Here is a 23,920-nt window from a genome sequence, read left to right as displayed (position 1 = left end):
AGACACCACCTCATGCTACCTCTAGGGGCGAGAGCAATAACAAAAGAGAACAGAGAAATGGTCTGTGATCACTCCCTGCAGAACTACTCCATTATAGGGTGTGTCTTGCTAATTGCCTATAATTTCTACCTGTTGTCTGTTCCATTCGCACAACAGGAGAAATTGATTCACAATCAGTGATGCTTCATATCTAGACAGGTTAATTTCAGAGAAGTGTGATTGACTTGGAGTTACATTATGCTTAAGTGCTCCCAATATTTTTTTGAGCAGTGTATATCACCATTTGGTTTATTAGTAAACAATATAAGCTATTTATTAGCTGCAAGGAACAAAGACCGTCACCTGCTTTTTAAAATAGCCAATAGCGTATTCATCTGCATACGTAAGGAAGTACAGGATGTTGTGCTTAATGTGGTACTCCTTCAAATGGTTCATTAAATGCGTTCCATATCCCTGAAAAATATATAGGACAAAATTAAATTACATCGAGTCCCTTTTTCCCTAATCCATCCTTGGCATAACTTGCTTCAAAATTTTAGAAATGGATGAAAAATCCCTTGCCCTTTCGGCCACAACAGACAGATGTACATATTCCACATCCCTCTTTTTACAGAGCTGGACTCAGATTAGAAGTCATTATGTTCTTTGTAGCAGAACTTCATGTGCTGTTGGTGCTGAACAAGGGATATGCAGGGAGGGGAGGGGGGTCCAAGAAGCAGAAACATGGGTGGATGCTTGATTAGTGTTCCTAGGTCAATGACCTGCAGGATATCATATAGTCACTAATGTTAAGACCCCAGTAAGTAACTCCTCATATTGCAGCTTCTGAACATTGGATATAAAGGGGTTCCCAGAAGAGAACTTTGAGGGAGACATCCAATAAGAATAAAAGGCAATACAGACCTTGACTTGTTCATTAGACGTCACTGCACAGAACACGATTTCTGTAAAGCCTTGAGTGGGGAACATTCGGAAGCAGATGCCTCCAATAACACGTCCATCTTTAATAAGAGCCAGAGTTTTGTGCTTTCTGCAAAGAAAAACAAGCCTATAACATATAATCTTAGACAAATGCTGACATCTTGCTCCTCAACAGAACGTTTATTTGGAACATCCAAAAACGAAACTTACGGGTCAAACACCAACCGGGTAATGTACTCCTTGGGCATTCGGGGAAGCTGATGGGAGAAGACGTTCTGCAACCCAACAAGCCACATGAGAATCTTCTTATTTGACTTCTGAGACAGAGAGTTTCCAATAACATGAAACTCTATGATCCCTCTCCGTTCCTCTAAGCGAGCAGTCTCATCGCGGGCAGCATTAGCGGACAGTAGGCTTGTCTGTCATAGGGTAAAGAAATGCTGAACAGTAAACACTCAAAGAATGAAACGTATTACCAGTTCATTATTGAAGAGGATCAGTCGGCCCAGCAGATATGTACTAGGAAAAACTGCTAAATCTTTCCATTTTTTGGAGAACAAACTACCGTATTTTCCGGCGTATAAGACGACTTTTTAACCGCTGAAAATCTTCTCAAAAGTCGGGGGTCGTCTTATACGCTGGGTACGGCATGTGCGGAGCTCTGAGGTCGCCGCATATGGTGCATGGAGCGGTCCCAGGCTCTGGAGGAGAGGAGACTCTTTCAGGCCCTGGGATCCATATTCGTGTAAAGAAAAAAAAAAAAAAAAAGAATAAAAATAAAAAAATATTGATATACTTACCTTCCCTGGGAACCATCCAGGACTGCTCCCTGCACACTCCGTATAAGATGACCCCCGAGAAGTTGGGGGTCGCCTTACACGCCCAGTCATCGTATACGCCGAAAAATATGGTACTCATTTCATCTTTTTTTTGTGGTGAGGAGGTGACTAAAGCATAATAGCTATGCCTTATTTATATTGTTCAAATCCATGTGTGATAACATACTATTTCGAAAGTTTTGGTTTTCATTGGCTGTAAGCCATAATCCTCAACATTAACCAAAATAAACACTAGAAATAGATCACTCTGTAAAGACTCTATATGAGTTTCACTTTCTGTACTGAAGAACTGAAACTAACTTTTTGATGATATGCTAATTTTGTGAGCTGCACCTGTATATACCTTATGTCCCACTGCACTTCTAATTTCAATCATTTCTCAAGCTCATATCTTTTTAGAATACAAAGAAAAATTATACTAGGACTTATCAGATACACAATAACACACAGCTTACATCTGGGCCCAGCATGGCAGCTGGATCGGTGATAGTCAGCATCACTTCATTCACCAACTCCATGGGAATATCGCCCATAACGCGGATTCTTTTAGCATCCTCCAGAGTCAGGCTGTCTGAAAGTTTCCTTTTTTCCCCTGCAGTACATAATGACTGTTAATTAGCAGGAAAGTAACTTGAGGGATTTGAGGTTATTAAAAATGTATACAATCTATTAGAACAGCTAAACAATTAATACTTTGCCAATCTCCTCATCGATTACTACTTGAAAAGTTATTTCACCCATGTGTAGTCACAGTTGTAAGATAAGATCAAGCTATCAACTGGCCTCCACCATTACTAATGACAACTTTTCTGAACCAATGAGCCCTTAAAGGGGTTTTCCCCAACTACAAAATAATCTTTAGTTCTTTTGGCCATATTAGTATATACAACCTAGCAACATTTTTTATTTGTAAAGTGGCTTAGATTGTAAGATATTAGCAGTGGTCCAGGCTTAGTTTCCAAGAGTTTTCTGTTTGTAAGAGCGGTATCAATGATGTGTGTGAAGTGAGCTGTCAGACTGGCTCATTTTAATATTTAAGCTACGCTCCTTGTCTTATGGCCGAAGCTTAGATACAGAAGGGGGCTGGCTTCGCTACTTAAATGAGCGAGTTAGACAGCACCTTACAAAAAGCATGAGTCGCGTGCACGACACAGCAAGTTGGAAGAATAAAGAGAACCTGTCAGCAGGATTTAGCCCTACAAAACTAAAGGCATGGCCATAATGGCACTATGATGCTTATTAACATGATACGTGATGTGAAGGGATCCGCTCAGTGGCTGATGAATACTCACCTTATGAAGTTTTCAGAAAATGATGTCTTGTGTGCTTCGGGGCGGGGTCTTCTTCTCGCTCTCTGTTCCCCCACCAGCCTTCTCTGTTTATTGTGCAGGTAACTGATTATTCAGTCACCTGCCTCCGTTTTAAAATTCTGCGCCGCCGCCATCATTGTATGGGGGTGCGTGCTCAGTGGGAGCCAGCGTCCTGTGTACAGGACTTCAATAAAATGTCGGCAGAGGCAGCAAATGCACAGATCAAGATTTTGACTCAATTCAAAGCCGAAATCTCGATCTGCGCATGAGCTGACATTTTATTGGAAGTCCTGCATACAGGACGCTGGCTCCCACTGAGTACGATTCGCCCACACAATGATGGCAGTGGCATGGAACTTTAAAAAGGAGGCAGACCACTAAATAATCACTGATCTGAACAATAAACAGATGAGTGGAGGAGATGGAGAACGAGAAGAAGACCCTGCACCTATGTCCCACCCTGAAGGACACAAGATGTAATTTTCTGAAAACTTCGCAAGTTGAGTATTCTTCAGCCATGGAGCGGATCAGATATCATATTAATGAGCTTCACATATAGCCAGGCCTTCAGTTTATAGGGCTAAATCCTCCTGACAGGTTCTCTTTAATATCTGAAACACAGGATAGCTTTGTAGTTTGGAGGGAAAAAAAGGGAAGAATCATATATTTGAGAAACAATTTTTTTTCTAAACTACAGCAGCCGGGCACATTTCTAACCTACATATTAACCCTATATCTGCAGGTTAATTGCATTAACTGACGTGACAGATTTCCTAAAACAGCTATGGACTGTATATAGTGTGAGTGACATAGCTAGATTACCTGGCATGGGCTCGGAGTTTCCAGCATCTCCATTGGATGTCAGGGAGGAGCTGTTGCTTAAAAGTGGAGTACTGGGAGCAGTGGTGGTATTCACAGCAGCTAGGAATACATGGCAACAAAGTCAGCTGGGAGCGTCATACAGAAAGATTGTATTGAGAAGATTCCAAACTTCATACTTACCAATACTAGAGAGTGAAATTAAACTGAAAAACACGTATACATAAGTAAAATAATTGTATATATTGTGATATGATTAAAAGTATATAGTGTCTTGTGTAATGTATGGGGCGCCAGGGAGAGTTTCATATGCAGAGAGTCCAAGGTTAGCACTGATGCCTTGCATCACCGACACCCCAGGGTGTTATCAGGAAGTTCTCCTGGAAACTGTGGGGTTCAGTGTCATTCCTGTGCAAATATTAACATAAGTTGAGGTTTACCAATTACTTTAATGACCACTTGATTAGCAGCTCTGTTGGGGATAGATATAAAGGTTTATTTTCTCCAAGACTTAGCTAATCAGTATCAATTAGTTGAGTTCTGACACCTGCAATAGCCACTGATCAGCAATTAAAGGGAAATGTATCTGAGCTGCAGTAGCAGAAAACAACCACTATACGGTGTATGGAGCTGCATAGTTCTGGCTTTTTATGCTGGGTAGATCTGACACTGGGGGAACTGCAAACAGCTCATCGGTGGGGTGATGGGGGTTAGACCATTAATATCAAAGTCCTAGAAAACCACTAAGTGAATACATCCGTGTACAATGGAAATAAAAGCCAACAAAATCTTCTAATATGGCTCCACAACAGGGAAACCTTGCTTATTGACTCCCCCTCTAAGAGCCAGGTAACTCACTGTGAGACTCAGGCTATCCAGAACCACACTGATCCATGGTTCCTATGAGGCATTGTTCATGATTTAACAAGCAAAGTTGTGATGCAATAGGTCTACTTCTTCATATTGCTTTGATCAGTGTAATCTCTGACATGTAGCCTGCATACTAATGGTTTAACCTTTACCTGGTCGAGACACTAGCTGATGACCTTCAGTGTTAGAGACTGTAAAATCAGCTTCCCAGATTGGAGAATTTTCACCATATATCTCTTCTTCTAACATAGAAAGAAATCTGCAAAGGAAAAGAATGCATGGAATGAATACATCTGTAATTTCATCTCTGCTCTTCCATAGTAAGGGCATGGCAAGGAAAAGGCCACATGCACATGGACACTTGTGCAGCAACACACAAGGCCATGATTCATCATTGCCTGCCTTTGTGCCCGCTTTTGTTTTTACCCAATTCATTATTTTATATGTGCTTAGACGTTTTGTCTTCCGCTTCTTAGGTAGAGCTTAGCAATTGACGTTTTTGTCTGATTAATTGTAACTTTTATTTATTGTGCAAAATATGGCACAACTCCACTTCAGTCCCCTCAGTGTATTTCTGAGTATGTCAGTATTCTGGCGCAATTTTTGCAGGATTTTTACAAAACATGCGACTTTGTTCTAAAAAGTCGCAAAAGCAGTTTAAGAAAGAAAAAAAAAAAAAGGAACCCTTTTCAATTTACACCAAATTCACGAATCCTGCACGCCTTTTTGAAGAGTTTGGCATAAAAAAAACCTGCAACTAATAACACAAGACAAAAAAGGAAAGGGACTTACAAAAAACCCTCAAATGATGAATCAGAGCCCAAGTCTCCATGGATTTGTGTTACAGAGCAGTATGCAATTTATGGGCCTGTGTTGGTACCACCAAAATATAGCATATAATATTGCAACCCAAAAAGTAGAATTGGATGTAAAGTTGGAGATACAGTACGGACCAGTTGCCGTTTATAGGGGAGATATTACATGCACTGCTTAGGAGTGCTACCTGAAAGGTTTTGTCAACAGCAGTATAATGACAATTTATTGGAAATGGCCCAGGCTATGACCACAATTCATGCATACCCCCTGACGTAGGCTTGTTCCGAAACGCATGTCAGGGTTTAGCGCCACATCAGCAGCTTATCTACAAGGGATATGTCTTGCTCATTTATTCTGTTAGTGGATTTGAAGGTCATGGTTATTGCCTAATCTACGCCTCTGCAGTATGTGGTTTTATTGATTTTCAATACCCTTTCCTGATTTAAAGGGAAGGTGCCGCAATTTTGTTTTTGTATTAAAAATGATTGTTTATATAAACAATTATTTTAATACAAAATTAATTTTTTTTACTTTAATATCTTTTTTATTATTAATTATTTGTGCAGCCACTGGGCGCCGCCATTTTGCTTTGCAGGAGTGTAAGTGTAGCTGCACGACACTTACACTCTGCAAATACGGCAGCCCTGCGCATAGGAGGCTGCGGTCGGCGTCCGACTCCATACCCATCATTGAGCTGCTCCCTGCTGTAATCTGGCCACGCCCCCTGGGCTGTCTCCACATCACAGCAGAGGCAGGAGGTCGGCACCATCTTTCTTCAGCCCACAGTGTACCTGTGAGCTCCACTGTGACTTGAGAGCCGTGCTGTTATAGGAGGGACAGCTCCATCTGTCTCCCTTTCACACTGTCAGCGGCCGTTCCCTGTCCTCTGCTGCCTGTAATCTCTAGAATCCCTAGAGAGGCTGAAGTGCTGCGGTCTGATGTCCTTTTATCACAAGCTGCAGAGGTAACACTGGGGAGGGGAAGAATCTCTGTGCTGCTCCCGCTCTGCCTCTCACTGTAGCCACTGATCAAGGACATCAGACCATGGTGTATCTATTACTATGCTGTGATACTGACTGCTGAACCATGCATCTAATCCTCTGCTGTGTGATACTGACTGCTGTACAATATATGTAATCCTCTGCTGTGTGATACTGTCTGCTGAGCTGTGTATCTAATCCTGTCCTGTGTGATACTGTCTGCTGAACTGTGTATCTAATCCTATCCCGTGTGATACTGATTGCTGGCCCGTGTATCTAATCCTCTCCTGTGTGATACTGTCTGCTGAGCTGTGTATCTAATCCTATACTGTGTGATACTGACTGCTGAACCATGTATGTAATCCTCTGCTGTGTGATACTGTCTGCTGAGCTGTGTATCTAATCCTGTCCCGTGTGATACTGACTGCTGGCCCATGTATCTAATCCTCTCCTGTGTGATACTGTCTGCTGAGCTGTGTATCTAATCCTATACTGTGTGATACTGACTGCTGAACCATGTATGTAATCCTCTGCTGTGTGATACTGTCTGCCGGCCGTGTATCTAATTCTCTCACCTGTGTGATACTGTCTGCTGAGCTGTGTATCTAATCCTATACTGTGTGATACTGACTGCTGAACCATGTATGTAATCCTCTGCTGTGTGATACTGTCTGCCGGCCGTGTATCTAATTCTCTCACCTGTGTGATACTGTCTGCTGAGCTGTGTATCTAATCCTACACTGTGTGATACTGACTGCTGAACCATGTATGTAATTCTCTCTTATGTGATACTGTCTGCTGAGCTGTGTATCTAATCCTATACTGTGTGATACTGTGCTAAGCTGTGTATCTAATCCTATCCCGTGTGATACTGACTGCTGGCCCGTGTATCTAATCCTATACTGTGTGATACTGTCTGCTGAGCTGTGTATCTAATCCTATACTGTGTGATACTGTGCTAAGCTGTGTATCTAATCCTATACTGTGTGATACTGACTGCTGGCCCGTGTATCTAATCCTCTCCTGTGTGATACTGTCTGCTGAGCTGTGTATCTAATCCTATACTGTGTGATACTGTGCTGAGCTGTGTATCTAACCCTATCCCATGTGATACTGACTGCTGGCCCGTGTATCTAATCCTATACTGTGTGATACTGTGCTGAGCTGTGTATCTAATCCTAACTGTGTGATACTGTCTGCTGAGCTGTGTATCTAATCCTATCCTGTGTGATACTGTCTGCTGCCCGTGTATCTAATCCTATCCTGTGTGATACTGTGCTGAGCCGTGTATCTAATCCTAACTGTGTGATACTGTCTGCTGGCCCGTGTATCTAATCCTATACTGTGTGATACTGTGCTGAGCCGTGTATCTAATCCTATCCTGTGTGATACGGACTGCTGAGCCGAGTATCTAATCCTATCCTGTGTGATACGGACTGCTGAGCCATGTATCTAATCCTATACTGTGTGATACTGTGCTGAGCTGTGTATCTAATCCTATCCTGTGTGATACTGTGCTGAGCTGTGTATCTAATCCTATCCTGTGTGATACTGTCTGCTGAGCGATGTATCTAATCCTATCCTGTGTGATACTGTCTGCTGGCCCGTGTATCTAATCCTATACTGTGTGATACTGTCTGCTGGCCCGTGTATCTAATCCTATACTGTGTGATACTGTGCTGAGCCGTGTATCTAATCCTATCCTGTGTGATACGGACTGCTGAGCCGTGTATCTAATCCTATACTGTGTGATACTGTGCTGAGCTGTGTATCTAATCCTATCCTGTGTGATACTGTGCTGAGCTGTGTATCTAATCCTATCCTGTGTGATACTGTCTGCTGAGCGATGTATCTAATCCCATCCTGTGTGATACTGTCTGCTGGCCCGTGTATCTAATCCTATCCTGTGTGATACTGTCTGCTGGCCCGTGTATCTAATCCTATACTGTGTGATACTGTGCTGAGCCGTGTATCTAATCCTATCCTGTGTGATACGGACTGCTGAGCCGTGTATCTAATCCTATACTGTGTGATACTGTGCTGAGCTGTGTATCTAATCCTATCCTGTGTGATAGACTGCTGAGCCGTGTATCTAATCCTCTCCTATGCAGTCCTCTCTCCCCTGCATGTCTTTCCCCATTGCACACACAGCTCAGTGCGTGCGATAACAGGAGCTGCTGCGGTCATGCTGTATTATGGCATTATGTGTGATCTATGACTGTATTATATGTGATCTATATGGCGGTATTATTTTGATCAGCATTGTGGAATGATGTAAAAGCTATAAGAAGGTATATGAGAACTAGATTGTGGGATTATGTGTGATATATGTGGTGGTATTATGTGAAAATTATATGGTGGTATTGTGTGTGATCTATGTGGCGGTATTATGTGAGACGTATGTGGTGGTATTATGTGAGACGTATGTGGTGGTATTATGTGTGATCTATATGGCGGTATTATGTGGCGGTATTATCTGAGACATATGTGGTGGTATTATGTGTGATCTATATGGCGGTATTATGTGAGATGTATGAGGCGGCATTATGTGTGATCTATATGGCGGTATTATGTGAGAACACTATGGCGGTATTATGTGTGATCTATATGGCGGTATTATGTGAGAACACTATGGCGGTACTATGTGTGATCTATATGGTGGCACTGTGTGATCTATATGGCGGCATTATGTGTGATCTATATGGTGGCATTATGTGAGAACACTATGGCAGTATTATCTTCACAAAGGGGACCCATTCTATGGTGGTTCTGGTTGAGCACCTGCACACGGGTCTGGGGTAATAGAGAGGGGGCAGCATGACCTCCAGTTAGGTGCAGTCAGGGGAAGGCTGGTGAGGCAGCTGAAGAGAGGGGTCCCATTTTTATCATTACTATGTGACTACATTCTCCCCCCCCCCCCCCCCCCGACTGCGCCTGTCGCTCGCTTTCACACATCGCCAGGACAGGATCTGAGGAGGGGAATGGGGTCTTTGCATGCAATGTCTGGATCAGAACAGGCCATCAATCGGCAGAAATGTTTCCTGGATTTCTGAGGAGATGGTCCATCCATGTGTATAAGTGACAGCGCTCTATGTACATACAATCCCTGGCTGCTCCGCGCATGGAACAGGGTGCCCCCCATACACCAGCACACTGCTCTCCTGAAATACTCTGTGCTGCTGTCACCCTGCTCCCTCCACCGTATATCTCTCAGAATCCTTGCTGCCTGCCATCCTCGGTGACTGTCTACTTTCAGTATAACTCTGCAGTCACCAACAAAATGGCTGCTCACTGGGTTCCTGAATATCACCCTCTCTTATCCCTTATCCAAACACCCAGAAGGGGAGGAGAGGAGTGACATCACACCCATGTCAGCAGACTCCGCCCATAATTACTGCAGTGCTGTAATGTGAGCTAGTTGTACACTAGGTTTTTGTCAAATTTCAGCAGCTGCTCCCCCTAGTGTTTAAAAGTGGAAATGCCAAACCTTTTCAAATTATTTTTCAGATTTTACTAAATTATAAACAAATGATAATGTTTTTTAAGAAAATGTGAACATTAACCCCTTCACCCCCAAGGGTGGTTTGCACGTTAATGACCGGGCCAATTTTTACAATTCTGACCACTGTCCCTTTATGAGGCTATAACTCTGGAACGCTTTGACGGATCTTGGCGATTCTGACATTGTTTTCTCGTGACATATTGTACTTCATGTTAGTGGTAAAATTTATTCGATATAACTTGCGTTTATTTGTGAAAAAAATGGAAATTTGGCGAAAATTTTGAAAATTTTGCAATTTTCCAACTTTGAATTTTTATGCCCTTAAATCACAGACATATGTCACGCAAAATACTTAATAAGTAACATTTCCCACATGTCTACTTTACATCAGTACAATTTTGGAACCAAAATCTTTTTTTGTGACGGAGTTATAAGGGTTAAAAGTTGACCAGCAATTTCTCATTTTTACAACACCATTTTTTTTTAGGGACCACATCTCATTTGAAGTCATTTTGAGGGGTCTATATGATAGAAAATACTCAAGTGTGACACCATTCTAAAAACTGCACCCCTCAAGGTGCTCAAAACCACATTCAAGAAGTTTATTAACCCTTCAGGTGTTTCACAGGAATTTTTGGAATGTTTAAATAAAAATGAACATTTAACTTTTTTTCACACAAAATTTATTTCAGCTCCAATTTGTTTTATTTTACCAAGGGTAACAGGAGAAAATGGACCCCCACAGTTGTTGTACAATTTGTCCTGAGTACGCTGATACCCCATATGTGGGGGTAAACCACTGTTTGGGCGTATGGCAGAGCTCGGAAGGAAAGGAGCGCCATTTGACTTTTCAATGCAAAATTGACTGGAATTGAGATGGGACGCCATGTTGCGTTTGGAGAGCCCCTGATGTGCCTAAACACTGAAACCCCCTACAAGTGACACCATTTTGGAAAGTAGACCCCCTAAGGAACTTATCTTGATGTGTGGTGAGCACTTTGACCCACCAAGTGCTTCACAGAAGTTTATAATGCAGAGCCGTAAAAATAAAAAATCATATTTTTTCACAAAAATGATCTTTTCGCCCCCAATTTTTTATTTTCCCAAGGGTAAGAGAAGAAATTGGACCCCAAAAAATGTTGTGCAATTTGTCCTGAGTACGATGATACCCCATATGTGGGTGTAAACCATTGTTTGGGCGCATGGCAGAGCTTGGAAGGGAAGGAGCGCCATTTGACTTTTCAATGCAAAATTGACTGGAATTGAGATGGGACGCCATGTTGCGTTTGGAGAGCCCCTGATGTGCCTAAACATTGAAACTCCCTACAAGTGACACCATTTTGGAAAGTAGACCCCCTAAGGAACTTATCTAGATGTGTGGTGAGCACTTTGACCCACCAAGTGCTTCACAGAAGTTTATAATGCAGAGCCGTAAAAATAAAAAATCATATTTTTTCACAAAAATGATCTTTTTGCCCCCAATTTTTTATTTTCCCAAGGGTAAGAGAAGAAATTGGACCCCAAAAAATGTTGGCCAATTTGTCCTGAGTACGCTGATACCCCATATGTGGGTGTAAACCATTGTTTGGGCGCATGGCAGAGCTTGGAAGGGAAGGAGCGCCATTTGACTTTTCAATGCAAAATTGACTGGAATTGAGATGGGACGCCATGTTGCGTTTGGAGAGCCCCTGATGTGCCTAAACATTGAAACTCCCTACAAGTGACACCATTTTGGAAAGTAGACCCCCTAAGGATCTTATCTAGATGTGTTTTGAGAGCTTTGAACCCCCAAGTGTTTCACTACAGATTATAACGCAGAGCCGTGAAAATAATTTTTATTTTTTTTCTCAAAAATGATTTTTTAGCACCCAGCTTTGTATTTTTACAAGGGTAACAGAATAAATTGGACCCCAAAATTTGTTTTCCAATTTGTCCTGAGTACGCTGATACCCCATATGTGGGGGGGAACCACTGTTTGGGCGCATGACAGAGCTCGGAAGGGAAGGAGCGCCATTTGGAATGCAGACTTAAATGGATTGGTCAGCAGCCGTCACGTTGCATTTGCAGAGCCCCTGATGTACCCAAACAGTACAAACCCCCCACAAGTGACCCCATATTGGAAACTAGACCTCCCAAGGAACTTATCTAGATGTGTTGTGAGAACTTTGAACCCCCAAGTGTTTCACTACAGTTTATAACGCAGAGCCGTGAAAATAAAACATCTTTTTTTTTCCCACAAAAATGATTTTTAGCCCCCCAAATTTTTATTTTCCTAAGGATAACAAGAGAACTTGGACCCCAGAAGTTGTTGTTCAATTTGTCCCGAGTACGCTGATAATACATATGTTGGGGTAAACCCCTTTTTGGGCGCACGGGAGAGCTCGGAAGGGAAGGAGCACTGTTTTACTTTTTCAACGCAGAATTGGCTGGAATTGAGATTGGACGCCATGTCGCGCTTGGAGAGCCCCTGATGTGCCTGGACAGTGGAAACTCCCCAATTCTACCTGAAACCCTAACCCAAACACACCCCTAACCCTAATCCCAACGGTAACCCTAACCACACCCCTAACCCTGACACACCCCTAACCCTAATCCCAACGGTAACCCTAACCACACCCCTAGCCCTGACACACCCATAATTCTAATCCCAACCCTAATCCAAACGTAAATGTAATCCAAACCCTAACCCTAACTTTACCTCCAACCCTAGCCCTAACCCTAACCCTACCCCTAACCCTAAACGTGACTGAAATACGTGGCACTGAAATACGTGGCACTGAAATACGTGGCACTGAAATACGTGGCACTGAAATACGTGATACGTGGCACTTAAATACGTGGCACTGAAACACGTGGCACTGAAATATGTGATACGTGGCACTGAAATACGTGGCACTGAAATACGTGGCACTGAAATACGTGGCACTGAAATACGTGGCACTGAAATACGTGATACGTGGCACTTAAATACGTGGCACTGAAACACGTGGCACTGAAATACGTGATACGTGGCACTGAAATATGTGGCACTGAAATACGTGGCACTGAAATACGTGGCACTGAAATATGTGATACGTGGCACTGAAATACGTGGCACTGAAATACGTGGCACTGAAATACGTGGCACTGAAATACGTGGCACTGAAATATGTGATACGTGGCACTTAAATACGTGGCACTGAAATACGTGGCACTGAAATACGTGGCACTTAAATACGTGGCACTGAAATACGTGGTACTAAAATATGTGGCACTGAAATACGTGATATGTGGCACTGAAATATGTGGCACTGAAACACGTGGCACTGAAATACGTGATACGTGGCACTGAAATACGTGGCACTGAAATACGTGGCACTGAAATACGTGGCACTATGACTGTCAGAAAATATTCATTAAACGGTTAGGGGTGAGGTTAGGGGTAGAGTTAGGGTTAGGGTTTGGATCCCTTTATCACCTTGATGGTGGTGGGTGGCTTTTCAGTGTGTTTTCTGTTTTTTTTCGATAAAAATGCATGCGTTTTTAACGCAAACAAACACATGTGCTTAAAAACGCAAGAAAATACTGCAGGTTGTATTTCTGAAAATGAACGCATGCAGAAAAAAACCGCATGCGTTTGAAAACGCGACCAAACGCGTACAAAAAAACCGCATGCGTTTTCAATGTTAAATATAGGGACAAAACGCATGCGTTTTTTTGTGCAAAAAACGCTGCAGACAAAAACGCAAGTGTGAAACCAGCGACGCTTTTTATAGCAAAAAAGTTTTTGCGTCTCCACATTTTGAGACCTATAATTTTTCCACATTTTGCTCCACAGAGTCATGTGAGGTCTTGTTTTTTGCGGGACGAGTTGACGTTTTTATTGGTAACATTTTCGGACACGTGACCGTTTTTGATCGCTTTTTATTCCGATTTTTGTGAGGCAGAATGACCAAAAACCTGCTATTCATGAATTTCTTTTGGGAGAGGCGTTTATACCGTTCCGCGTTTGGTAAAATTGATAAAGCAGTTTTATTCGTCGGGTCAGTACGATTACAGCGATATCTCATTTATATCATTTTTTTATGTTTTGGCGCTTTTATACGATAAAAATTAAAATATAGAAAAAATAATTATTTTGGTATCGCTTTATTCTCAGGACTATAACTTTTTTATTTTTTTGCTGATGATGCTGTATGGCGGCTTGTTTTTTGCGGGACAAGATGACGTTTTCAGCGGTACCATGGATATTTATATCAGTCTTTTTGATCGTGTGTTATTCCACTTTTTGTTCGGCGGTATGGTAATAAAGCGTTGTTTTTTGCCTCGTTTTTTTTTTTTTTTTTTCTTACGGTGTTTACTGAAGGGGTTAACTAGTGGGGCAGTTTTATAGGTTGGGTCGTTACGGACGCGGCGATACTAAATATGTGTACTTTTATTGTTTTGTTTTTTTTATTTAGATAAAGAAATGTATTTATGGGAATAATATATATTTTTTTCTTATTATTTATTTAGGAATTTTTTTTTTTTTTTTTTTTTTACACATGTGGAAAAATTTTTTTTTTACTTTTTTACTTTGTCCCAGGGGGGGACATCACAGATCATTGATCTGGCAGTGTGCACAGCACTCTGCCAGATCGACGATCTGCTGTGCAGGGCTGCAGGCTTACCAAGTGTCTGCCCTGAGCAGACACTCGGTAAGCCACCTCCCTCCCTGCAGGACCCGGATGCCGCGGCCATCTTGGATCTGGGACCTGCGGCGAGGAGGGAGGTAGGAGACCCTCAGAGCAACGCGATCACATCGCGTTGCTACGGGGGTCTCAGGGAAGCCCGCAGGGAGCCCCCTCCCTGCGCGATGCTTCCCTATACCGCCGGTACACTGCGATCATGTTTGATCGCGGTGTGCCGGGGGTTAATGTGCCGGGGGCGGTCCGTGACCGCTCCTGGCACATAGTGCCGGATGTCAGCTGCGATATGCAGCTGACACCCGGCCGCGATCGGCCGCGCTCCCCCCGTGAGCGCCGCTGATCGGTGATGACGTACTATCCCGTCGGCGGTCATACGGGCCCACCCCACCTCGACGGGATAGTACGTCTGATGTCAGGAAGGGGTTAATTCTTTACAAAAAATTTTTGATGGCACCTTCCCTTTAAGTGTTCACTCTGCATAATGATATGCCTAGTATGTATGCAGTCAATTTAATCATAGTACATGATGAACTATGGGGCCTGCATTATAGGCTAGTCATGTAGCTTATACTGTACATACGTCTGCATCCTTTTTGCACACCAGCACTTTGGATTAAGCACTATTTCTCTATCGCTTGATTGGGGGACACAGGAAAGCATTCAGTTTTAGCTTAGTGTGAGTTGTGGCCTCGTAGGGTAACGGTGGTCAGGGTTGTAGGAATTGGCCTAGTCTATTAAGCTGGAAATTGGCTCTCACTAAGGGGTTAAGTAAAAATGTTTGAAATGAAAAATACTAAGTTATGGTATTGTTAACAATGAATTACTCTCTGTTATGATCGAAAAATAGTATACGCAAAGCTTTTGGCAGTCAGTTTTCTTTAATTAAATGACCATACCTACAGGTGCTTCTCACAAAATTAGAATACCATCAAAAATTTAATTTATTTCAGATCTTCTATACAAAAAGTGAAACTCATATATTATATAAAGTCATTGCAAACTGAGTGATCTATTTCAAGTGTTTATTTCTGTTAATGTTGATTATTATGGCTAGCAGGCAATTAAAACTCAAAAGTCATTATCTCAATAAATTAGAATACCTTATAACACCAGCTTGAAAAATTATTTTAAAATCCGAAATGTTGGCCTACTGAAATGTATGTTCAGTTAATGCACTCAATACTTGGTCAGGGCTCATTTTGTATCAATTACTGCATCAATGTGGCATGTTTAATAAAAAAAACGGCCAAAAGCGTATATTGCTCTATCACAACAACTATACAATATTGCCCCGGGGCGAACAGAGTGAGTCGCAGAGCGAAATTTCATCAAGGATGATGACTTGGATAATAAATAGTTCTGAGAAACATGATCCTTGAAATGTATACAAAGAATAGTAGGGTTGTGTAACACGATTGTGGCTCCTCATATTATACTGTATCAGTCTGATCATTTTTGTAGTTATATTTCTGTCTGCACTTGCATATATGTGTGAACCACTTTTCAGCCTTAAAAATCATATTATTGTCTGATACAGCCCTGCTAACCTTCCTCTATGTACTTTATTTACATAATTGAATGGACATTTTATGTCACTTTATTTTTGTAATTTGTATTTTAACCCTGCCAGGCGTGACACTTAGGTGTCACCACCCGTGTTACTACTATTCTTTGTATGCATTTTGGGGATCATGTTTCTCAGAGCTTTATTGCTGGAGTTGTCATTTTTGGTGAGATTTTGCTCTGTGGTTCGCTCTGTTCGTTTTGGGGTAATATCAATGTGGCATGGCATGGAGGCGATCAGCCTGTGACACTGCTGAGGTGTTATGGAAGCCCTGGTTGCTTTGATAGCAGCCTTCAGCTCGTTTGTATTGTTCGGTCTAGTGTCCCTCTTCTTCCTCTTGACAATACCTGTGAATTCTCCATGGGGATAAGGTCAGGCGAGTTTGCTGGCCAATCAAGCACAGCGATACTGTTGCTTTTAAACCACGTATTGGTACTTTCGGCAGTGTGGACAGGTGCCAAGTCCTACAGGAGAATGAAATTTCCATCTCCAAAAAGCTTGTCGGCAGAGGAAAGCATGAAATGCTCTAAACTTCCAGGTAGATGGATGCTCTGACTTTGGTCTTGATAAAACACAGTAGACCTAGATCAGCAGATGACATGGCTCCCCAAATCACTGCTTGTGGAAACTTCACACTAGACCTTGGAAATTAAGGTCCCAAAGTCTTGAGGAAGAGTGGAGAAGCACACAATCCAAGCGGCTTAAGGTCTAGTGAATAAATAAGAGAAAAAATGCTCTTCCACACCTTGGTCTAAGTTAACACAAAGTGTTTTTTCTGCATTTTTGCATGTTTGCATTCCTTTCAGTGGTGAAAAAGCATTCCCCAGGATATGTAATTTTAACATGTTGGTACCCTATCTGGCCATGTGGTGTGTGAAACATGATCAGACACATCCTGTTTAATTTATGAAGGAACATAGTTCTCATAGTCCTCATAGTTTGTAAGCTTGCGAGCAGGGCCCTCATTCCTCCTGGTATCTATTTTGAACTGTGATTTTTGTTATGCTGTAATGTCTATTGTCTGTACAAGTCCCCTCTATAAGTTGTAAAGCGCTGCGGAATATGTTGGCGCTATATAAATAAAAATTATTATTATTATTATTATTAGGAGGTGGACACGGGTCTTTCATTAGACCCATATCTACCTCAGTGTGCGCCGTTTCTTTTCAGGTACCACAGAGGGATACAGTGTGAACAGTCACTGCTGTACTCCCACAGAGGCTATGAGTACAGCGTGTATTGCCACCCCGTATCCTCATATGTCTACTCCGCAGGACCCAGCCCCTAATACGGAAGAGTGTGTAGGTGATCCCATAGTCGGTCACCCACCAGAGCCTGTCGGTTCGAGGAGATGCGGATGTCCCACAACGCTGGATTATCGGACATCCGACTGTTCACGCTGTATCCCTTTGTGGCACCTGAAAGGAAATGGCGCACACTGAGGTAGATATGGGTCTAATAAAAAACCCGTGTCCACCTCCTACTGACACTAAGCTAAAACTGAATGGTTTCCTGTGTCCCCCAATGAAGGCCCCGAGAAAGATTTTACATTAAGCAATCAAAAATCCTGTTATCTTGATATCACTACATCCATTCATCTCTTTATATTGCATACTAGCATTTTGAATTAAGCACTTTATCCTACTACCATTACATCCATGGATATTTCTGACCCAGCATTTGCTGTTATCTAGCACTATTGCACCTTACATTATATTACATTCCACAGTTTGACATAAATGCTGCTTTTTATGATCATTTTTATTTATATTGTATGTTTTGTCATTCATTTGAGCGCCTTCTGTGCCACCACATGCCCAATTTTAATTCCTAAATGCATTTATTGCAGTTTTATATTCAGTCAAAATTCACTTCTAATTTTGTTTTACCATATCTTGGTTGCTTCTCCTTCGATTTTCTAATTAATTTCAGAATTATCTCCACTATAGTCTGCTGGTATATAATAACTGATTTAATTTGTTGCACAATTATTGGTTATATTTATATGATTATCTGTCCTATATAAATTCACACATATGCATGGAGCATCGAAAATAAGCGTCATGTATACTGACTTGGGAAAGTGTGTAAGAATTAGTGTCCTCTTCTCTGGAACCAATTTGTCCTTTTCCACCCTAAACTTTTCTAGTAGTTGCCGGCGTGTAACTGTGAAGATGGAGCGAAGCAAGCTTCTTCCAAACACATGTGTAGTTTCGTATTTTGGCAAGCTGTCACAGCTCTGCGGGACATGACAGTAACACAGCCACCTGAAAAAGAAGAAATAGATACTCATCTGTATAGGAGCAGGTCCCCACAAATATCACATGGATATACAAGAAATCAATACTTGTCAGAATTGTGATGGTTTACAACTGAATGGCAAATCTGCTCAGTTATGCAACAGTACACTGTATTATTGCAAAACTAGCTGGTATGCCAGGGAATATGGAATATTAAATCCCATTTACCTTGTGTAATTAACCTTATACGTTGCCGCATCCTCGCTTTGTGACCTCTGGCGAAACTGTGAAGGAGTCTCCAGCTTCCAATAATTTAAACAGAGAAGAAACATTTTGGAGAGTTCGTACATCGTCTGCCGTTCTTTTGGTTGTAGGTGGCTGAACTTGTACTGCACAAAATTTAACACCCCCTGTGGAAGAATAAAATAAGTGTACAATATGGATGATTTCCCACTTGTATTAAACAGATTGTGCTGGGAAAAGACTCCAGGCTGTCTATTTTTGCCCTGTGCAACCAGATGTTGAAGTCTCCATTTCTACATGATAAAAATGGCGCCAGTCACAGGACCTCATTGGCTGTCCCAATACTGCGCAGGCACTGAACATGTCCAGAGTTGCAGAGATTCTGCTGCCCATATCTCCATTCCATACCTGGGCAGCAGTGGGTACACTATACCTAAGGCGACGTCACAGGTACAATCAAGTGGCTGCCGGCATCTTTGTTGTGTGGATGCTGAAACTGTGGCATCTATGGCTAACCCAGGGCAAAGATGGCAGCTGCAGGTCTATATAGGAATAGGAGTGGTGCAATACGCAGATATTTTTGCTATTCTAACCAAAACCTCAGTTGAATGTATTTTTCCCCCCAATTTTTGGCCCTAAAGTACACCCCTCCATGTAAAGGGAACCTTTTACCAGATTTTAATCAAAGTGTGGCCACCACCATTAAACCTTCTGTTACAGCATACGGGAATGCTGTTAAGAAACCCAAAATCTCCTCAGCAGATCCCAAAAAAAGACGACCATCCCTGCTTCATGTGGATGACGCATCCTACGTCATGCACAGTGTCCCCCCCATCACACTCCTACACATCCTACTCCATCACACGCAGATGCATTTCTCTGTCCTGCCAAGGGCAGATCAAAGTACTGTAATGAGCATGTGCCGGGAACAGCCAAAGAGCGAAGATGACCCGTAGGTAAAGCTGGCGCATGCGCACTACACTACTTTGTTTTACCCTCGACAGGGTACAGAAGTGCGCCTGTGCAAGAGCGCGATGGGGGGGACACTGTGTGGATGACGTAGGATGCGTTATCCACATGAAGAAGGAAAGGAGGACAGTGATTGTAGGAAAAGAGGAGACGCCGGATCACGACAAAAGGCGCCTACTGGACCGGACCGCGTTGTCTGCGAGCATAAGGAAAGGTCTTTTCTTTATCGCTTCATTGGGGGACACAGGACAACCATGGGCGTATGCTGCTGCTGCTGCTAGGAGGCTGACACTATGCAAAAAAGGAAAAAGGCGTAGCTCCTCCCCGGCAGTATACACCCACCGACAGGCACCAAGCACCTCAGTTTGTGCTTGGTGTCTGTAGGAGGCGGACCTGGATCTTCAGATCCGCTGCTAATCTTGATTCCTTTACAGGTTTTGTTGTTTTTATTAACATTTCTTTTTCAGATACAGCATTCAGGGTGCAATCTTTCACCCTGCCTCCCCAGGAGGGCGGCTGAGCGAGCAGTGTGGTGTCGTCCCCATCGCAGCTCTCAAACCGCCGGCAGGACATTATCCCCTGTCACCCTCCCAGGTGCTCCAGGGTCTTTATGGTGGCGGTCCTTGCCAAACAGTCCCCCTCACCCCTCTCCTCGGAGAGGGCTGAGAGGAAGACGGTGGTCACCAGCGGTGACCCTCCCCCTTGTTTTGGGGTTGAGGCCGTCTTCTGGACGAAGGATTCTGTTCCAGCGACCCCTCTCTCATCGGGCCCCTGGTCGATCCTCTCTCCCTCTACCTGTGGAACCGGAACATGCAGGTACCAGCGCTTCAGCAGCCGCTCCCCCGCAGCAGTATTTCCCTGTCTAAATGTACAGTGCTTTCACACAGAATCACGGCCGTTTTTCACTTTCACGCTGTGGCCAGCCACGCCCCCTCCGATAGGCCACGCCCCCTCCTTTTTCGGCGCTCTTTTCCTCCTCCACTCAGAGGGGTTTTTACATCCCGGGCACACCCTTCCCTTTCGGTGTGGCCCTATCAGGAGCCTTGGCTTATTTCTCTCAGTACAGCACCGCCCCTTCTTCTCTGCTGGCACTTCCTGCTTCAGCAGCTCCGTGCACAGGAGACATCGTGTGTTGGGGGACACAGACAACTCTGCTCTGCGGTAGGATTGCGACGCTATATTGGCCCCTCCTTCGGTATTATCCATACCACTGCAGGCCCTTTAGCCTTTTCTGTAGTATAGTGCTGCAGAATATCCTTATGTCCAACTCTTCTGTAGCCTCCCTTACCAAACCTACCATAACTCACTACGCATGTGCTCGTTGTAAGATAAAGTGGTCTGTAGGCCAATCGTCACCTCTCTGCCAGTCCTGCAGTCCTCCTGCCATGTGTGCCCCGCAGGAAGCTTCCGAATCTCGGGATGGGGGCGCTCCCCCTCCCCCTGAGTGGGCCGTTGCTATCTCGCAGTCGGTCTCTGATTTGACTAAGGTATCTCAGTCCCTGGTCCAGGCGCTTGAACGTCTTCCACAGCCTTCAGCCACCAGCGCTCCGACCGTCTTCCATGGCGAGTCGGCCGCACCTGACCCTGAACCACAGGGAGACAAATCAGCCAGCCGCTCTAGAAAGAGGACTCTGTCTGGCTCTTCGTCTGGTTCTCCATGTCCATCCGCAGCGCTCAAGCTGCTCTCCTCTTCCCAATTCCCCTCTTCGGAGGAGGACATTGGGTCTGATGTGGATTCCCTTTCCGGTTCTGACTCCGATTCAGACCAGACTTCTAGCATGCAGGCTGTCGTAAATAGTCTTATTTCGGTTATATCGCTAACCCTCAAACTAAAACAAGACGAGGTTTCCCCCCAGGATTCCTCTGTCTCCTTTAAGCGGGTGAAGCGTCCCTCTCGCTCCTTTCCTACCCATGAGGAGTTTGAGTCTACCCTGTCTAAACACTGGGAACATCCTGAAAAACGTTTTTTGGGTAGAAAACATCTGGACGTGCTCTATCCCTTTAGCGCCGATCTTCTCTCCAAGTGGGCTGAATCTCCCAAGGTCGATCCACCGATCTCCCGTCTTTCCTCCAAGACTGTTCTCTCCTTACCGGATGGTGCGTCGCTTAAGGACGCATCGGACAGACAATTTGAGGCGCTGGCCAAATCAGCTTTTGAGGCAACGGGTGCTTCCCTCTGCCCCAGCTTTGCTTCCACATGGGTGGCTAAGGCCATATCTGCCTGGGCCAAGATTCTCCGCCGAGGCATTTTGGCTTCGGCCTCCCCTACCGAGCTGGCTGACCTCGCCGACCAGATTAACCACGCAGGGAAATACCTTCTCACTGCCTCCTTAGATGCAGCCTGTTCAGCCAGGGCAAGCAGCAACATTGTCGCTATGCGCCGCATTCTTTGGCTCAAAGCATGGAATGCAGATGCTACTTCCAAAAAGTCTCTCACCAACTTGGCGTTTCAAGGTTCCAAGCTTTTTGGCGCTCGTCTGGATCAAATTATCTCAGACGCGACTGCGGGCAAGAGTACCTCCCTCCCCCAGTCCAAGTCAAAACGCTTCTTTAACCCAAAGGCTTCTCGAACATTTCGCCCCTTTCGTCCGTTTGCAGCCTCAGATTCCTCTTCGCAACAAGAGCGACCCGCTACCACGGGTGAATGTAGAAAACCCTCTTACAAGCCAGCTCCCATGTGGAGATCCAGGGCTCCACCTCCCAGGTCTTCCGGACCTCGTTCCAACAGATACCGTTCCAAGTGACGGGTCACCCCCACCTGGGAGTCTTTCCAGGGTGGAAGGCAGGCTTCTTCTCTTCAAAGACACCTGGCTGTCAGTGATCAGCGACGCCTGGGTCAGAGAGATTATCACCTCCGAATTTTGTCGAATTTTCTATCCTCCCGGAAAATCGCTTCTTTCTCTCTCGCCCCCCAAAGCAACCGTCCCATTTACCCGGCTTGCTTAAAGCCGTAACGTCTCTGGTCGCCGCCGGAGTCGTAATTCCCGTTCCTGCCGAAGACCGTTTTTGCGGGTTCTACTCTAACCTTTTTGTAGTCCCAAAGAAGGACGGGTCTCTTCGCCCTATCCTGGATTTGAAGCTTCTGAACCGCCACGTCCGACCTCGCCACTTCAGAATGGAATCCCTGCGGTCAGTGATCGCCGCCATGGAACCCGGAGAGTTCCTCTGCTCGGTCGACATCCAAGATGCGTACCTTCATGTCCCCATCTGCGTACGGCATCAGAGATTCCTTCGGTTTGCTGTCGGGGACAATCACTACCAGTTCACGGCTCTCCCCTTCGGTTTAGCGTCTGCCCCCAGGGTCTTCAACCAAAATCATGGCGGCGGTCATGGCCCTCCTTCGTTCCAGCGGGATCCTCGTTATCCCCTACCTGGACGATCTGTTGATCAAGGGGTCCTCTCGTCTAGACTGTGCCCACAGTCTCCAGGTCTCCCTGGACACCCTGACCCGTCTCGGCTGTATTATCAACCGGACCAAATCCTCTCTGATTCCATCCCAACGACTGTCCTTCCTGGGCATGGTGTTCGACACGAACTTAGCTCGGGTCTTCCTCCCAGAGGACAAGTTCTCAGTACTCCTCAAGGCGGTCCGCCTTCTCAAACGCCCAGCCCCTCAGTCACTTCGTTTCTGCATGGGAGTCCTTGGAAAGATGGTGGCCTCCATGGAGGCTGTTCCTTTCGCCCAGTTCCACACCCGCCCCACCAACTATTCCTCCTATCCACCTGGAACAGGTCCTTGGACTCCCTGGACCGTCCCGTCCACCTTCCTCTCCAGGTCCATCAGTCCCTAACCTGGTGGACGTTGTCCTCCTCTCTCCTGAGAGGAAGATCATTTCTTCCCCTTCAGTGGCAGGTCATCACCACCGATGCCAGCCTTCTCGGGTGGGGAGCAGTCTTCCGACAACACACGGCTCAGGGCCGTTGGACCACCCAGGAAGCTCTCCTTCCCATCAACCTTCTGGAGATCAGGGCAATCTTCCTTGCGTTAATCCGCTGGCAGTCTCTTCTGTCGAATCTTCCCGTCCGCATCCAGTCGGACAACGCCACGGCCGTGGCGTACTTAAACCACCAGGGCGGGACTCGCAGCAGCCAAGTAATGGCAGAAGTGGCAAAGATTCTTTGGTGGGCGGAACGCCACGTTCCGGCCATATCAGCCGTTCATATCCCCAGGGTCGAAAAC

The 23,920-nt window shown here is 44.5% G+C and overlaps 1 protein-coding gene across 2 annotated transcripts in view; it reads right to left on the bottom strand.

Annotated features, from left to right (window-relative positions):
- Nucleotides 1–23,920, bottom strand: part of KAT2A (lysine acetyltransferase 2A) — a 62,080-nt gene that overhangs the window by 22,999 nt on the left and 15,161 nt on the right. For both annotated transcript variants that reach the window (XM_077252140.1, XM_077252139.1), the window contains 8 exons: nt 18,757–18,938; nt 18,364–18,555; nt 4,912–5,018; nt 3,893–3,991; nt 2,216–2,352; nt 1,132–1,340; nt 904–1,030; nt 343–453 (listed from right to left, as the gene is read on the bottom strand). In XM_077252140.1, coding sequence (XP_077108255.1) covers nt 343–453; nt 904–1,030; nt 1,132–1,340; nt 2,216–2,352; nt 3,893–3,991; nt 4,912–5,018; nt 18,364–18,555; nt 18,757–18,938 — 1,164 coding nt within the window. The remainder of the gene's footprint in view (nt 1–342; nt 454–903; nt 1,031–1,131; nt 1,341–2,215; nt 2,353–3,892; nt 3,992–4,911; nt 5,019–18,363; nt 18,556–18,756; nt 18,939–23,920) is intronic.

This window comes from Ranitomeya variabilis, chromosome 4 (genome assembly GCF_051348905.1).
Source record: "Ranitomeya variabilis isolate aRanVar5 chromosome 4, aRanVar5.hap1, whole genome shotgun sequence".
NCBI classification, from domain to species: domain Eukaryota; kingdom Metazoa; phylum Chordata; class Amphibia; order Anura; family Dendrobatidae; genus Ranitomeya; species Ranitomeya variabilis.
This window is presented reverse-complemented; position numbering and strand designations above follow the sequence as displayed.